The sequence below is a fragment of the Chenopodium quinoa genome, unplaced genomic scaffold (genome assembly GCF_001683475.1).
Source record: "Chenopodium quinoa cultivar QQ74 unplaced genomic scaffold, ASM168347v1, whole genome shotgun sequence".
Classification (NCBI taxonomy): Eukaryota; Viridiplantae; Streptophyta; class Magnoliopsida; order Caryophyllales; family Amaranthaceae; genus Chenopodium; species Chenopodium quinoa.
The window spans coordinates 4,890,810-4,908,576 of NW_018743858.1; the positions used below are offsets into that span (position 1 = coordinate 4,890,810).

Genomic DNA, 17,767 nt, shown 5'->3' on the forward strand with positions numbered 1-17,767 from the left:
CTACTCCTTTTCCAGAAATAAAATGGCCAAGATACTCTACCTTAGCAATTGCAAATGAACATTTTCTCATCTTCGCAAAAAGGGAATTATGCCTCATGATTTCAAACACTTCTATAAGGTGCTGCTAGTGTTCTTGTATGCTCTTGTTGTACACTAATATATCATCAAAAAATACCAGAGCAAACTTCCTTAACACAGGCCTAAAAACTTCATTCATCCAACTCTGAAATGAAGCTGGTGCATTAGTCAAACCAAATGGCATGACTAAGAATTCATAATGCCCTGAATGCGTCTTGAAGGCTGTCTTATAGACATCATTAGGGTGAATTCTCGGTTGGTGATAACCAGCCCTCAGGTCCAATTTGCTGAAGACTGATGAACCAGCCAACTCATCAATAAGTTCTTCAAGAACAGGGATAGGAAACTTATTCTTTATGGTTTTCCTATTAAGTTCCCTATAATCCACACAAAGACTCCATGTACCATCCTTATTTCCCACCAAAACTACTGGAGAAGCAAATGGGCTAGCACTGTTTTGAATCACACCTCTTTTAAGCATTTCTTGAATCAATTGTTCAATCATGTCCTTCTGCCTTAGGGGGTATCTGTAAGGCCTAATATTCACAGCACTGCTTCCTGGTTCAAGATGTATTTGGTGGTCAAATACCCCTCTCAAAGGAGGTAACTCAGAAGGGTCTTCAAATACATCAGCATATGTAACTTTCATCTGTACTAGCTCAGAACAGTGGCCTGCCTCTGTACCCGATACATGAACCAGACCTGGTGGCACTTCACCACTCAACTGAGACACTTGAATTAAGCACACTTGGGCTGCCTCATTCAGAAATTTGTCAGGCAACCCCTTATCACTAACTTTCAACCTTTTACTGGGAATGCCTTTCAACTCAACCCAATCATTATGGACAGAAAACCTCATTGTCATCTGTTTAAAATTCCAAGAAATGCTTCCTAGAGTGCTTAACCATTGTACACCAAGAACCATGTCACAACTTCCCAAAGGAATAAGGAGGACGTCAGCAGTAAAGAGTTGCCCCCCTAACATCCAAGTAAACCCTTTACACATAGAAGCACACCTCAATTGATTGCCATCTGCTACTGTCACAGCCATATCAGGAATGGTTTCACTTTTACAGCCAATGCTGTCAGCTATGTGTATGTCCAGAAAATTGTGTGTACTCCCTAAGTCAATTAAGACCTGCAAGGTTTTGCCCATAGTGGTAACCTTGACCCTCATGATACTGAAATTCTGATTCCCAGTCAAAGCATTCAAGGATATCAGAGGATCTGTATCAGTCACCTCTTCCAGCTCAGTCAAAGTTACTGCAGCTATATCCTCCTCATCCATACCAGGCACTTCAACAGTAAATAACTGAGGCTCTTTAAATTGACATTGATGGTTTCGATTATAGGGTGCATCATAGTAATAACACAGCCCTTTGGCAATCTTCTCAGCTCTTACATCAGCAAGAATGAATTTGGTCTTTGGGGTGGGCTTAGTGTTGGTTTTTAGGAAAGGAGAGGTAGGTGGCAGGGGTAAGAGTGGTGGTTTGGAAGAGTTTTGGGTGGATAGTGTTTGATAAGGTTTAGTGGTGGTATATTTTGGGCGGTTTGATGTGTTTAGGGAATCAGACTCTTGCTGGAATCTAGCATATTCAATAGCTGCTGAAATGGTTTGGGGTTTGAACGCTTTCACAAAGGGTCTGAGGCTTGATTTCAGTCCTCCTATAAAGCTCTCAAGCAAATACTTATCTGGCAACATATACCCAACTTGAACCATGATTGATCTCAAGTTTTCAAAGTCATCCACATAATTTTCAATACTATCATGCTGCTGTAGTTTATTAAACTCCTCAACCACATTAATGCCTTTATCATCTCGAAACCTAGCAGCTAGGTCTATAACAAAATCATGCCAATCAACATTACTTCTAGTAGCTAGGTAACTAGATACCCAATTTTCTGCCTTATCTAACATGTATAAGGATGCTAGATCTACTTTTTGGTCATCAGGTATCTTACACAAGCTAAAGTACTTGCAGCATTTTTTAATCCAAAGCCTAGCATTACTACCATCAAACTTCGGGAATTCGAGTTTAGGATTATAGCCAAACCTTGGCGGAGGAATGCGTTCATCATGCTTGGTAACATAGGTACCAATACTCAAGGACTGCATCATTTGCTTCAGCTCCTCAAACTTCTGATCAGTAGCCACATTTTGAGCTTCTAGCTGGCTCTTAAGTGCTGCAATCTGCTCCTCCATTTTACCAACCCGCGTAGATACAGTCGGTGCCAGTGTAATCAGAGTAGGGCAGGTTTGCTCTGATACCAATGTTAGCGTGACAGTGCTAAGGCTGATATTAGCTACTGTATTTGCAAGCTAATATCAAAATAATGAAAAATCCAGAATAATGTTGAGAAGAAGAAGAAGGAAGAGAGAGAGAGAGAGAGAGAGAGAGAGAGAGAGAGAGAGAGAGAGAGAGGGGGAATTTGTTATTTCATTTCTTGCCTTATGCATGCACCTCACTGCCCTTAAGTACAACCGTAGCAACAGCAATACAACTCATCAAATCTAATAACAAACTTAGATTCTTTTCATAACAACTTTTATTCCCTACTGACAATCTTAAAGAAAAAGACAAAATAACCCTTTTTGATTATCAAAAATAGAAATATCAGAATATGTCCGGTAACAAAGACCCCAAAAAAAATCTAAGTCTAAGGCGTGACACGTGGATAGCTTTAATTTCTTTTAAATCTTCCTGTTATTAAATATAGTATAGAATATAGATATAGATGTCTGATTATAATATTTCACGCAAAGTAAGGCTTACAACTTAGGGTAGGGATATGCTAATTCGAATTTGATCACCCACAAGAAATTCACTTCGAGAAATCATTATTTTTTAGGTCACAATATTGTCGACTCTAAATTGTATTCAAAAAATTTTATAATCGCTAATTTAAAGAAATTTATATTTACACCTGGGTGAAAGATGCACCTTTAATTTTATTTTATTTTATTTTATTACCGTTTATTTTTTTGCTATTTTGATTATTACTGCTCATTTTACCTTCAAATGAGCAAAAAATGACCTTGGATGCACCTTGATTCACCCGTGGTATATATAAAAACTTTCAGCTAATTTAGGGCTTGTTTAATATCATTTTTTGTTTTCATTTTTTTTTTAAAACAAAAAACCAAAAAACAGGAAACAAGAAAATAGTGTTTTCAATTTTCTATTGTTAGTTTTCAAAATAATCATGATTTAAGTAAATTTAACTAATTTTAGATTCTATATGACATATATCATATGAGTTTGAAAAACAAAAAACCAAAAAATAGAAAACCACGACAATACCAAAAGAACCCTTAGATATTGGGCTTTTTGTGTTCAATCGTGCTGGTAATGAAAGGGTTTGATCACCCCTTTTGGGTAGGTAAGGACAAAGTGCCGGGTTCTCACCTCCTATTTGTCGAGTCGATGACCTCTTCTTAATTGGGTGTGTTGATGAGAAAACGACTTTCAAAGTAAGAAAAATGCCAGATATCTTTAGTGGTGAATCGGGTCAAAAGTTAAATGAGTCAAAGAATAGACTTGCTTTCTCTCCAAACACCTCTCTTAGCTTGAAAATAGGCAACTATTCCAAGACACCTTCAACATAGAGAAATATGATGATCTCGGGCTATATATATTTAGGCATGCCTCTCACATAAAAGGCTTAGAAAAAATGATTTTCAATTTGTAGTAAAGAAATTTAGGATAAAACTTGCTCTTTGGAAAACAAAACTCCTCTCTAGGGATCGGAGGGTTGTCTTGTGCTCATTACCTCCCTCTCAACTATACCCTCTTATTCTATACAAACAAATTTCCTTACAATAGTAAATAATTGTTTAAGAAATCCTAGGATCGATTCCAAGAAATCCTAGGGATAGCTCAAGCGGTTACAGCTTCCTTTCCGATTCCAAGAAATCCTAGAATCGATTCTCATCACCCGTCCTTGTGGCTCTCTAAACACCAAAAATATATATATATTTTTTTTTAGTATAATAAAAAAAGGTAATTCTTCTAAACCCTCTAAGAAAGCCTAATATAAATAAAGCATTATGTAAAAATCTTCCTAACATATTGAAGGAGAAAATTAATCATTTTAAAGGTTTCATGCACAATTTTAACTAAAATAAAATTATTTGGGCCAAAATCTATTTTAATAGGATTTTATACCAGATCAGATTAAAGACCAGAATGATAATTCCTATTACTTGTTGGTTCCCATTAGAAAAACTAAAGAAAATACTCATCAATCCTCAAATAATTGTCTTGTATGATATTTTTGGTCGGTTTCAAATGATTGTCTTGATAACTTAAACGAAAATTTCATTTCACTCAACTGAGCAAAACGATGTAATGTGGCCAGTGATACAACACCCCATTCCTAATTTCTTTCTTCATACGTAATCTCACGTAGACCATTCTCTACAACGTTGGTACAAGGAAGTTCTATTACAAATCTACGGAGTAGGATACAATTACAACATAATTGACTAAGGCCCTGTTCTTTTGAGCTGTTTTGCTCTGCTCTGCTTTATCCTACTCTGCTGAAAAATAATAATTAATAATAATAATAATAATTAATATTTAATAAAAATAATAATAATTATTATTAATATTTGATAATAATAACTAATATTTATAGATAATAATAATTAATATTTAATGTTAATAATAATTAATATATTATTATAATAATAATAATTAATAATTAATATTAATAATAATAATATTTTATAATAATATTTTATAATAATAATTAATTAATTAATAATAATAATTAATATTTTATAATAATAATAATAATTAATATTTAATATTAATTTATAATAATAACTAATATTTAGTGATAATAAATAATATTTTATATTATTTAACACATTTTCTAATGTTATGAAAAGAGTAAAAAAATCTAAAAATATCAAATAATAATAATAATAATAATAATGAAATAATAATAATAATAATAATATTAAAAATAATAATAATAGTAAAAAATAATAACAATAATAATAATAATAAATAATAATTAATGATAATAATGCGATAATAATAATAATAATATTAAAAAATATAATAATAATAATAAAATAATGCGATGATAATAATAATAATAATAATAATAATAATAATAATAATAATAATAATGTGATAATAATAATAATAATAATAAGTAATTAATGATAATAATGCGATAATAATAATAATAATAAATAATTAATGATTATAATGCGATAATAATAATAATAATAATAATAATAATAAAATGTTTGACTTTGTAAGTTTTGTTAATTTTAATAATAATAATAATAATAATAATAATAATAATAATAATAATAATAATAATAATAATAATAATCATCTGCTCTGCTTTGCTCTACTCTGTCCTGCCCTGCCCAGAAACTCAAAAGATTAGGGCCTAAATCATTATTTTCCAATTCAAATATCCAAATCATTTTATCCAAACACATTCTTTAAAATCTTAAAAAAAAATATTACCAAAACTAACAATATGTAATTTGTAACATATCCCAATGTCTAAGAGTCATATATTTACTAAATCATTGCATTCTAATTCAAATATCCAAATCTTCTAATCCAAACACAATCTTCATAATATTAAAAATACTAAAAAAAAAAAAAAATCCAAAAACACAATTTCATAACTATAAATAGACTGAAAGATTATATAAATAACTACCAATACTACGATTTTCACATCATAGGAAACTTGGATAATCTTGTTAAAAAACATGGGAACATATGGAAGATTTGGAGGACAAAAAATACAATCCAATCCACAATATTGACAAAGACAAGTTCCTATTACGAAAATCAATCTTATGTCACGATTATGTATTATCCAAAATATATTTTTCCTTTTGGGAAACGTCTAAAGTATAAACCTTGAAATCTACCTAACATTCCCAAAAATTCCTTCAAAAAGTTCAAAAACGTTTCTTGATTTTCTTCCGTCAATTTTGTCAACCAATCCGAGTCAGAAATCCCAATTACACACCTTCATGGATTTAATTACTAAAATCACCAACTACTATATATATAACTCACATTCCACGTTTTCTTCCTCGCATTAATTAATTTCTTCTCTCAAAATTGGTGGAGAGTTTTCTCTTCAATTTACTCTATAGTCTTAAATATCGAGGAGGGTTTTTGAGGGCATTTTTTCAATTTTTGATTCATACCCATTTTATAATTCTCTGGTATGTTCATCCCCTTTTAATGGTTTTGTGAAATTCTTTGGTTTATAATGTGAATAATATTTTTTTTGTCCAGTTATTTTGGAGTATATAATGTAGTAAAAAGTGCTAATTTAATTGTATTGTTATTTCTATTCAATGTGATTTGCACATTTTGATAAAAAAAATTAGCTGAAAGTGTAAGATCTAGAAATGGTCATGTTGCCCTTTAATTTATTAAATCTATGAAATCGAAATAATACCAAATCTGTATATAATAAAGTTTATAATTCTTCTTATGGGTTTGCTGGATAGATTTGGAATAGTTAAATTGCTGTGAAGTTTACTACAAAAGTTGACTTTTATTGATTGAGACTGCTTTACTTTTCTTGTAATATTAATCCAATAAATTTGGAGTGTTGAAATTTAAGCAACATCTGAAGTTCTTGTTGTTTTTCAGATTTTTGAAGAATACCCAATTTTTTCTAGTTATGTCTCAAAATGGAGGAGTTAGCACAAGCAATGCAATTTTTGAGATTGATGATGATGATTTCTCAAGGTTTTCTGAGAAACCTAAACCCATAATCACAGAAAGGAAGAGATCCTTTGATGAGAAGTCATTCAGTGAATTATCGATTCCAATGTCTCCTAGACCCTTTTACAGGAATACAGAGAATTCGTCTCGGGTTTTCGAGCCTGTTGATAGCATATATTCATCTGGAGGAAGGTCTGGTTTCGATACCCCGAGATCAGATAATGGGTTTGAGACACATCCTATTGTTTCTGAAGCATGGGAAGCGTTGAGGCAATCCATAGTTTACTTCAGGAGTGAGCCAGTTGGTACTATTGCTGCTATTGACCACTCTGAAGATAAGCTCAACTATGATCAGGTGAAGTTCTTTTTCATAGCTTATTAAGCACACATGTTTTAACTTGGATCTATATGAGCTTAAATGATCATTGTTATTGTATACTGATATTTTTTGGAAATAGATGATGTATCAATGATCATTGTTTTTGTGTGCCAATGGCCATATAAACAAAGAAAACAAGGGTGCTAATTTCAGATCAATCTCTGATAGGCGAAATTTTCTGTTTAAATGATTTTTATTTTACTCTCAGCTTAGAATATGGACATCTAATGCCTACTTAGAGTTTCTGGGTGCTGTGGATTGCTATTTTACCCTCTTGCTCGGACTTTGAAGTAAATCAGTCTATGCTCTTTATGGATCTTTATTACTCTAGATTTTACATATGTACTTTAAATTTTAAGGTATGTTTCTATGATGGTATCACATATATCTTATTTCTAACCTGGCTTGATTTGTTTCGTTTTGGATGTGAGGTTTTAGGTTCTAATGAACTACCTTTCTTTAATGTTTTGGCTGATGAATCATTTAGAACGTACTTATGAATCTTTCAAATGGTCAGTAATTAGAAATTTAGATAAGTGTATGTTTTCCTTGAAAGTGTCTTTGTTTCATACTGTGAATTCACTTCTTTTTATCTCATGTTCTGGGATGCTTTGTGTTTTTCGTTGAGATATTATTTCTTGCATTTGGTCATAAAGGTCCTGATTTTCTAATATATGTGAAGGTTTTTGTAAGAGACTTTGTTCCAAGTGCTTTGGCCTTTTTAATGAACGGAGAACCGGATATAGTCAAGAATTTTCTTACGAAGACCCTCCGCCTCCAGTCATGGGAGAAGAAGGTTGATCTATTCAAACTAGGAGAAGGTGTCATGCCTGCTAGTTTCAAAGTACATCATGATGCTGTCAGGAACACTGAGACGTTAGTTGCCGATTTTGGTGAGGCTGCAATTGGAAGAGTAGCTCCTGTTGACTCTGGTTTCTGGTGGATCATTTTGTTACGTGCTTATACAAAATCAACTGGAGACTCTTCCTTGGCTGACAAGCCAGAAGTCCAGAGGGGTATCCGTCTTATCTTAGGCATATGTCTTTCAGAAGGATTTGATACTTTCCCGACCCTCCTTTGTGCGGATGGGTGCTGTATGATTGATCGTAGAATGGTTAGATCCTTGCAGCTTTTTTTTTTGAAAGGAGTTCCTTGCAGCTTTAGCCTCAAGTATTTGCTGAAAAATGCCATTTTATTTATTTTTAATTATGTTACTGTCATCATAGTACCTCATTTAATGCTTGCATGCTAAGTCAACAATTTTTCTAAATTTCTTACATGGAATAATTGCTATAGCAGTACAGTAGCTGCATCATACATGCTGCATGTCAACCACCTTTCTTAATCATTTACATGAATTATGAAATAATGGTAATATCAGGACAGTAGCTGTATCACCCATGCTGCATGTGGTGTGGGTAAAAGCTGACCACACAAATTACGATTGTGAGTGTTTGATGCATCTGCAATCTTAGAAAATATAATGGAGGTGTCTGAATTTTTTCTTTTTGCCTTTTAACCAGCTTACAAGATCCAATATAGGACATTAGGTGTAGCTCATATCCTGGGACTTGGTTTTAAAATTGGAATGGTGATAAGTTTTGAGAATTTCATGTTTTATGAGATTGAAGAAGGTTATTAAATTAAATTGCTATTAATTATGTGTAATATATTCAGAGTAATACATCTCCTGAGATTGCCAAACTTTGCCGACCTTTTGGGTCCGGGCTAAGTGACCTCTAGGCATACTTCGTATGTTTAATTCTTAGTTCTGTTTGCTTCAGTGTTCAGTGGTATTCCTACTAGTAAGCTATAGAATATGTGCGACTCTTGTGTGAGGCATTGCAATTCCATTCTTTGTCAATTAGTTGGCAGCAGACTAGTGATATATTTATCTCGGAAATGGGCATAATTTTGCCCATCTTACACTTCCCCACACTCCCACACTCCCACCTTCCACCCTCCCCCCAAAAAAAAAACACGCACATCTTCTTGACACTAGTAGATTTTTCACACTAAATGACAATCAGTCTACTCCTTGCTATTATATTGCTCTCATGTGAGCTGATTTATATGAAAAAATTCTCATCTCTTTGGGGTAGCATAATTCATTGACGTATGATGAGCGTTTTCGTGACTACGCCAGTACTTTGCATATTTGTCCTCAAAGAATATGGTACTTTTATACATACTAGAATGTTGGCTGCATCTGTCTTCCTTTTTGTTCTACCTTGTCATTTACTGTACCCCTGGCTGTGCTTTCAACATGCTGAATATGTTTCTCTCCTCTTGTATGCCTGAAGCCTAGAGGAGAGGTGTATCAGATAGCATATTTCAGAATTAGACTTCTAGATATAGCCTTCTTGAGTTCTTGCAAAACCATTATATTTTGAGCCAAAGCACTAAATAACAAGGGTTGCTTTCAAAAGTTGCAATCTGAGCAACTGAGCTTTAAGACAAGGAAGGTCAGCTGTAAAGTCCTTACGCCCCTCATTAACTTAGCAGGAACCTGCCCCCCCCCCCCCCCCTTCCAAAAAAAAAAAAAAAAAAAAAAAGAAGAAATGAAATTGATTTATGAAAGGAGTTAGTGTTAAATACTTATGAGTTATCTGTAATTTGAAGAATGAGATTGTGATTTTTCCATTTATCTTCATATGGTTTTGTTGATCAAATGCACTTTATCTCTCATTAGGGAATTTACGGATATCCCATTGAAATCCAAGCACTCTTCTTCATGGCGTTAAGGTGTGCTTTGCAATTGCTTAGGCCTGAAGGAGAAGGTAAAGAATTCATCCAGAGAATAGTTGAGCGGCTTCATGCTTTGAGCTATCATATGAGAAACTACTTTTGGCTTGACTTGAAGCAACTCAACGATATTTATCGCTTCAAAACTGAGGAGTATTCCCACACAGCTGTCAACAAGTTCAATGTGATGCCTGATTCTCTTGAAGACTGGGTTTTTGACTTCATGCCAGTGAAGGGCGGTTACTTCATTGGCAATGTGAGCCCAGCAAGGATGGACTTTAGGTGGTTTTGCCTTGGGAACTGTGTTGCCATCTTGTCTTCAATGGCTACCCCAGAGCAGGCTTCTGCAATAATGGACCTTATTGAAGCTCGATGGGATGAATTAGTGGGTGAGATGCCTCTTAAGATCAGCTATCCGGCCCTGGAAGGTCATGATTGGAAGATAGTTACTGGATATGATCCTAAGAATACTCGATGGAGTTATCACAATGGTGGTTCCTGGCCAGGTGAATTTCTGCTTGCTTGCTTTTTGTTATTATTATTAGATGTTGTCTTGAGCTAGAAACTCAAATAAGTAGTAGATATGTAGAAATCTCTCTTCAATCAATCTGTCTGCCTCCAACTCATCCCTAAGAAGAGGTATGCTATGCCAATATCTTAAGTAACTTGGACTCTGCTATCTTCAGCTGATTTTGTTGGACTTTTACTCCTTAAATGTTTTAACCAACTTTTAAGTCTTTTATTGATTAAAACTGAGTGCCTTTTAATTTAGAACTAAGGTTAAGATTAATCAATTTCGAGTAGTTGTCTACAATGTTGGAGATTTATTCTATCTCCTCTTTTTCTTCTTGTTAAAGGTACGTCCTAAAAACAGCATAATGTTTAACCCGATTCTTGACATTAATATTCTTTTGGTGTGCAGTTTTACTATGGCTTCTTACAGCTGCATGTATTAAGAGTGGAAGGCCACAGATAGCCAAAAAAGCAATCGAACTTACTGAAGCTCGATTGCTGAAGGATGGTTGGCCTGAATATTATGATGGGAAGACCGGTCGTTTCATTGGAAAGCAAGCGCGTAAAAACCAAACTTGGTCGATTGCAGGATATTTAGTAGCAAAGATGATGTTGGAGGACCCATCTCATTTGGGTATGGTCTCGCTTGAGGAAGACAAACAGATATGCCCCCAAATCAAAAGATCTCATTCCTGGACTTGCTGACGATGGTGATGTCTTCTGTTATCATCTCTTTTCTTTTTTGCCATGTTGCCTTTCTGTAAGAACAAGGGAGTGAAACTCTTCCTTTTTTGCCTTTTTTTTTTTTGGAATAATTTTTTTTGGACATTATCTGGTTTCAGTGCCTTTGGGCATTACATTAGTACATTGTATACTCCTTATTGGATGAAGGATTGTGGAACAGAAACTGAAATTTTCTTACAGTAAAACAAAAACAAACAAAAGTCCGATTCTTGAAAGATGACATTTTTTAATCAGAGTAAACATAGAAAAAGTGCCTTAATCCTAGGATTGAGTCAGTTTTGGTTTGTCCTGGTTCCTTACTTCCTTGCAACATTCCCTACAGAATTCCTCTGCCTAAGATTGAGTCATATGGCTTCCTTGATTTTTTATTTTTTATTAAAAAATCTTCATACACAATATTATCGAGCGTTAAATTTGTAATATATCTTGCGTCAAAAAAAAATAAAATAAAATTGTAATATATCTTTGATTGTTGAAATGTCACATGTAATGTCAAATAATGGCTCAACAGTTTAATTTTGTTGCATTATTTTATGAGATGTCTCTCCATTTGATTATATATATATATATATATATATATATATATATATATATATATATATATATATATATATATATATATATATATATATATATATTAGGATTATTATTTTCTCATTTTTCATTGTTTGGTTTGTAAAGGGTGGAAAATAGTTTTCTCAAAAGTGGGAAATGGTTCTCTAAAGGATAGAAAACGCTTTCCTTTCTACTCATAACATTGCTTTCCTTCTCTCCCATCAGTCCCATCCATCTTCTCCCTTTAATTCCACTCTTATATTCCTTTTCCTTAATAATTTTTCTTGTAAGGAAACATAGTTAACATAGGACAAGTGGACAACTGTGTTTGTAATTGTGTTTTCCGTCAAAATGAAAGGTTTTTATTTTCCAAACAAATACTTCTTCCTTTTCTTTTCCTTTTCTTTTTAGTTCACACGTTTCTTTAGTTACGTTTGTCGATGTATAAATTCAACCATTAATATCTTTTATTATCGATAAGCAAAAATTATGAAAAGTTGATATTTTGAAAATATATATCGTGACGAATCTAACAAGATCTGACATGACTATATTTCTCATTACGTATAAAGCACAAAACACGGTCAAATGAAAGCGTATGAATAGTGCTAAAGTCAAAACGTGTCAACTAAATAAAAACGGAGGTAGTATGAAGGAAAGGATTATCATTTCGTAATAGGTCCCTAAATATAATATCATTTCACCTGTAATATATATATATATATATATATATATATATATATATATATATATATATATATATATATATATATATATATATATATATATATATATACGGGAGGGTTCCGCTAAAAACAGGGCTTATGGTGAAAACTAAAAACAGCAAATCTCAGCCATTGATTATTAATGATATAATCTAACGGTTGAAATACAAGGTACACAAAATCTTAGCAAATTTCAGCAAATCCTCTGTTAATTTTGCTGAAAAACGCAAAATCTCAGCAAATTTCAGCAAATCCTCTTTTCATCTCATTATCAAATCGTCAATTCCTCAATTCGTCAAATTTTAGGGCTACTTTGATTATTTACTCCCAAAATTGAGGGCTCGTGATTCTTCAATAATTTGGGGCTTCCTCAATAATCTTAGTAAGTGTTCTTCATTCTTTAATTTCTGTTTTTAGCTGAATTTCTAGTTGATTGCGGCTTACAATACCGATATAACTGTGATTATTTCCTTGTATATAAGCTGAATTTCTTGAATTTCTATTTGATTGCTCTGTTTTTTAGTTTCAATCTCATCAACTTGTAGTTTCAATCCTCATCAACAATATGCTCTTTTTTCGTTTTTGTATAAATATTTGCAATATATATATATTTTTTTTATATTAAAGTTTTTTTTTCCTGGATATATGATATTAAACACTAGGAGAAATTGTTGCACATAAGGTGTTTGTGTATTTGCTTAAATGACTAACACCTTGCTTAATACGATATAGTAACTCTTTTTTATGATACCATAACCATATATTTTAGACTGTTTTTGTTGGTGTCCAGTTAGTTGCACCATGGAATGGATTATTTTATTATAGTACCCATTTTAAACCATATATTTGATATTATATGCAGACAATGCAAGAGGAGTCAGAAGAAGGTAGTTGCTCAAATACATCTACAACTACCAATGTTGCTGAAAACTTACCGTCACTAAAGGGCCCAAGTGTGTGTTACACTCCCAGAGGAACAAAAGAGTTTATACCGTGTTGTCCCCCTGAACTAAAGCCTACACTTGGTATGCTTTTTGATTCCTTACTTAAAGGTGTTGATTTTTATAAGCAATATGCTAGATTTGGTGGGTTTGTGGTAAGACTAGGTACTGAAAAGAGAATTAAAGATAGTGATAAAGTCTACTTGAAATATTTACATTGTAATAAACAAGGGTTTACGAAGGATGGTGAAACTAAAGCAAAAGTTTCTAACAAAGATAAAAATCCTAAAGCTAGAAAAAGAACCATAAATCGTGTTGGATGTAATGCAATGATTGGGTTTAGAGAACGTTCAGATGGAAAATGGATGGTTTATGTCTTTCATGAATCTCATAGCCACAATCTTGCTTCTCCCAACACAATGAATTTTTTGGCAAATGTTGGAAACCTTAAACTTGGCCAGAAAAAATTCATTTTTGACAACTCTAGATTGAACATTGGTCCAAACAAGTCTTATAAGTTGATGAAAGAACATCTTGGTAGCTATGATAATATAGGTGCAACATTGAATGATTTCAAGAACTTTAATCGAGACTTGAAAGCTTACATACAAGAGAAAGATGCTTCGATGTTTATAAACAATTTGAAAGAAAAAGCTGAAAACAGTGAAGGTGCCTTTTTCTTTGAGCATTGTATGGATGAACATCAACGCTTGACAAGAGTATTTTGGGCAGATGCAATTAGTAGAAAAAATTATTCGTTGTTCTGTGATATGATTACATTTGATACAACATTTGACACCAACAAATACTCTATGGTTTTTGCCCCATTTACGGGTGTTGATCACCATGGTAAGTGTGTGACTTTTGGGATAGGCTTACTTGCAAAGGAGGATATTGAATCCTTTGAATGGTTATTTGAAACTTTCTTAAAGGCAATGAATAACTGTCAGCCTACCTGTATCATGACAGATCAAGACCCTGCGATGAAAGTGGCAATTGAAAAAGTTCTTGATAAGGCAAAACATAGGTTTTGTATGTGGCACATTATGAAAAAAGTGCCACAAAAGGTAGGGCCCAAATTATGCTTAGAAACTGATTTTCTTCATAAACTAAACTCTGTTGTGTGGAATAGAGACCTTGAACCAGAAGAATTTGAAATTGGTTGGCAGTCTGTGATGTCTGAATTTGATTTAGTGAATGAAGATTGGTTCAAAAATATGTATAATATAAGGAATATGTGGATTCCTTCCTACTTTCGTGACCTTTTTATGGGTGGGATTTTAAGGTCAACTCAAAGATCAGAGAGTGAAAATAGCTTTTTCACTAATTTCACCAATCAGCATTTGTTATTGGTTGAGTTGTGGTTTCGCTATGAATCTGCAATCGATGCTCAAAGGCACACACAAGACAAGTTGAATGCTACTTCAAAAACTACACATCCCCAACTTGTCACCCCCCTGTACTTGGAAAAGCATGCTGCATTTGCTTACACTCATAATGTATTTTACATATTCCAAAAGGAATTCAAGCATGCTTTGTACAATTGTGGTATAAGTAATGTTACCATCAAAGAAGAAGAAGGGATTGAGCAATATAGAATTGTTGACAACACAAGGAAAAAAAGCTATCATGTCACATATGTTTTGTGTTCTAATGATGCTTCATGCTCTTGTAAAATGTTTGAATCTGTTGGAATATTATGTCGTCACATTCTCTTTGTCATGAAAGGAAAGTTCTTATTTGAGATTCCAAGGCAATATGTTTTACATCGTTGGACTAAAGAAGCTATGAAGAAACCAATTTTTGGCTTAAACAACTTGCTTGATGGGGCAGAGAAGGATAAGAAGCAAAAGCTAGTTGGTGATTTATGGTGCAGGTTTTTTTCATGTGTAAGTCTTTGTGAGGAGAAAGTTGAATGCCTAGAGTCATTGTTGTCTAAGCTAATATCTTTTGAAAATGAGATGAAAGACTTGGATTCTATAAGTCCAGTTGATAAACGTGAGGCAAAAAATAAACACATCGAATTATTTGTTGGATCTAATGACATAGTTGTTGATATTCTTCCTCCAAACAAGTCTTCCAACAAAGGTAGTGGTAGTGGAAAAAGGAAAAAATCTGACAAAGAGATAGCTATTGAGGAAAGCCAAAGGAAAGATAGACTTTGTAGAACTTGTGGTCAGAGAACAAACCATGATAGTCGGAATTGTCCGCAAAAAAAATCCAACTTGAATGAGGTATTTTTGTAGAAAAAAATAAATAAATTTTGTACTATGTTTACTTCCCACTAGATTTTCACTTTATATATGTTCGTGTACATGATTTCAGGATTTCAAAGAAGAGTAGAAAGGCTGCAAAACCACTTCATATTTACAAGAAGCAACATCGGCTACTGACAGCCTAGTGCTGAAATAGAGGAGATGAGAGGAAAGAAAGAACATAGTGCTATAGTGCCCTTTTTATTGATATAGTGATTGTTATTGTTTCACATATATTAAACAGGGACCTTTTATTGCTCAAATTTTATTGATAGGGTGACCTTTTATTGTTAAACTTTTTATTGACCTTTATATTGTTATTTTGATGTAGTGACATATTGGCATATGATAACTTCAATTTATATTATAGTATGTGTTTTTAACGTCATAGTGACTTTTTTTCATCGTATTGACACCTTATTCCGTGATAACCTTTTTAGTGATATAATGACCTTTATTATGATATAACAACCGTATAAAAAATACTCACATTTTAACAATTCTTCTAATCCACATCGATTAAGCCAATACAAAGTTAGGGAAGGAGGGGCTCGTTCTTTTAATTGATATACTAAATGAATAGCTTAAGAATAGATTAATATAAATACGACACTTTTACCTTACATAGTGACCTTTTATTTAAATAGAGACAGATTATTATAGACATCTTTTTTATCACATAGTAACGCTCTTGCATCTCATAGTGATCCTTTTGCATCGCATAGTAATTGGAAATTTTTACCTCATATAATGCCATTTTACTTACATAATGACTATAAAAAGTAATATAATATCCTTTTTCAAGTTTTTCTTTTCTTTTTTAAGAGATAAAAAAAAGTTAGACATTTTTAGGTACATATTTATCATAGGTCCTTTGAAAACTTGTCACATATGTATACAAAATATAATAATGAATATGGTGATAATTTTGCATTATAACTTAATTATATATAACACATTGAACTAATAACATTTTAAATACATAGTGACCTTATAATATAGAAACCTTTTAAATAACATAGATACCTTTTTAAATACATAGTGACCTTATCATATAGAAACCTTTTTAAATAACATAGGTACCATTTTTTTATAACATAGGCGCCAAATTTATAACTAATATATATTTCACTAAACTTTCTTGAATGTCAATTAAAGATTACATATCAAAAGAACTACCAATACCACCAATTCAAAAGCTTTGTATGAACTGGAATCATATCATATTGTTCTATATTAACACTTATACAATTTTGTCAGATTATCCATTTGTTGATGCAAACTACATCATTACATTAGATTTCCTACTTCTGTGCAAAATACAAATACTTCCGAGCAAAAAACTTCATCCACATATTCGTTAGTCTGCCTATACTTTCTTTTCCTTTTTACCTTGCTTTGTTTTCTTCTTAATCCCATCAAAAACATCTTTTGCAACTTGACTCCTTATTAATCTGAATTCAGATAGCTTTTCAAGAACTTCATCTCTGACAATGTTCATATCAGATAATACCAGAGTAGCAGCAATCTGAGCTCTCAATGTCCGTCTAGTTGAAACCTAAATTTAAGCAAAAATTAGAATAAAAAAGCTAGTTAAATTCCATGGAGGAAATAGTTAATATAATAAAAATTGAAAGCCAAATAAAAAAAATGAGACGAGATAACCGTTTTCAAAACATTGCAGTCGAACACATCAGCTCCATCAAAGTAAAGCATGCTGACCATAGTATAAATGCCACTATCATTATTCTTCTGTTTTCCAGACTTCCAATTTACAGAAGGTGACTCCAAAGTATACTCAATCATGTTCTTCACTGAGTCATTACTTTGAGGAAGGCGTTGATCAAGAAAAGTACTCAGCATATCACTCTAGGCAAAATAAATTAATACTTTAGGTTCCATGAAGCATATCCTAACTAGAAAAATACAAATAAAATCCAAAATATCATATTTTTACCAGAACATCAGAGAACTTCTCAACCTCACTCATGTACTTTGTATCATAACTCATATTATCTATGAACTGAAGCTTTTCTTCCTTCAAATTCACAACAATTAGGAAAAAGTGTTCATTCAAGAGTATAGGAACAAATATCTGCAATAAATA

At 32.7% G+C, this 17,767-nt stretch overlaps 4 protein-coding genes across 4 annotated transcripts; 2 read left to right on the forward strand and 2 right to left on the reverse strand.

Moving 5' to 3' along the window:
- Positions 1-124: 124 nt before the first annotated feature.
- On the reverse strand, positions 125-2,281 carry LOC110686348. Its single transcript, XM_021862941.1, has one exon. The coding sequence runs from the start codon at positions 2,279-2,281 to the stop codon at positions 125-127; it is 2,157 nt and encodes a 718-aa protein (XP_021718633.1).
- A 3,678-nt stretch (positions 2,282-5,959) lies between these two features.
- LOC110686443 (probable alkaline/neutral invertase B) lies at positions 5,960-11,468 on the forward strand. The gene is made up of 5 exons (XM_021863065.1): positions 5,960-6,292; positions 6,729-7,158; positions 7,865-8,296; positions 9,875-10,433; positions 10,850-11,468. Exons 2-5 carry the CDS (start codon positions 6,760-6,762, stop codon positions 11,143-11,145), a joined length of 1,686 nt encoding a protein of 561 aa, XP_021718757.1. The 5' UTR covers positions 5,960-6,292; positions 6,729-6,759; the 3' UTR covers positions 11,146-11,468.
- A 1,861-nt stretch (positions 11,469-13,329) lies between these two features.
- On the forward strand, positions 13,330-15,866 carry LOC110686349 (protein FAR1-RELATED SEQUENCE 5-like). Its single transcript, XM_021862942.1, has 2 exons — positions 13,330-15,639; positions 15,731-15,866. The coding sequence occupies exons 1-2, from the start codon at positions 13,330-13,332 to the stop codon at positions 15,746-15,748; spliced, it is 2,328 nt and encodes a 775-aa protein (XP_021718634.1). The 3' UTR covers positions 15,749-15,866.
- Positions 15,867-17,014: 1,148 nt separating this feature from the next.
- Positions 17,015-17,703, reverse strand: LOC110686444. The gene is made up of 3 exons (XM_021863066.1): positions 17,618-17,703; positions 17,326-17,529; positions 17,015-17,218 (listed from the first exon to the last, which is right to left on the reverse strand). The coding sequence occupies exons 1-3, from the start codon at positions 17,669-17,671 to the stop codon at positions 17,030-17,032; spliced, it is 447 nt and encodes a 148-aa protein (XP_021718758.1). The 5' UTR covers positions 17,672-17,703; the 3' UTR covers positions 17,015-17,029.
- Positions 17,704-17,767: the final 64 nt, after the last annotated feature.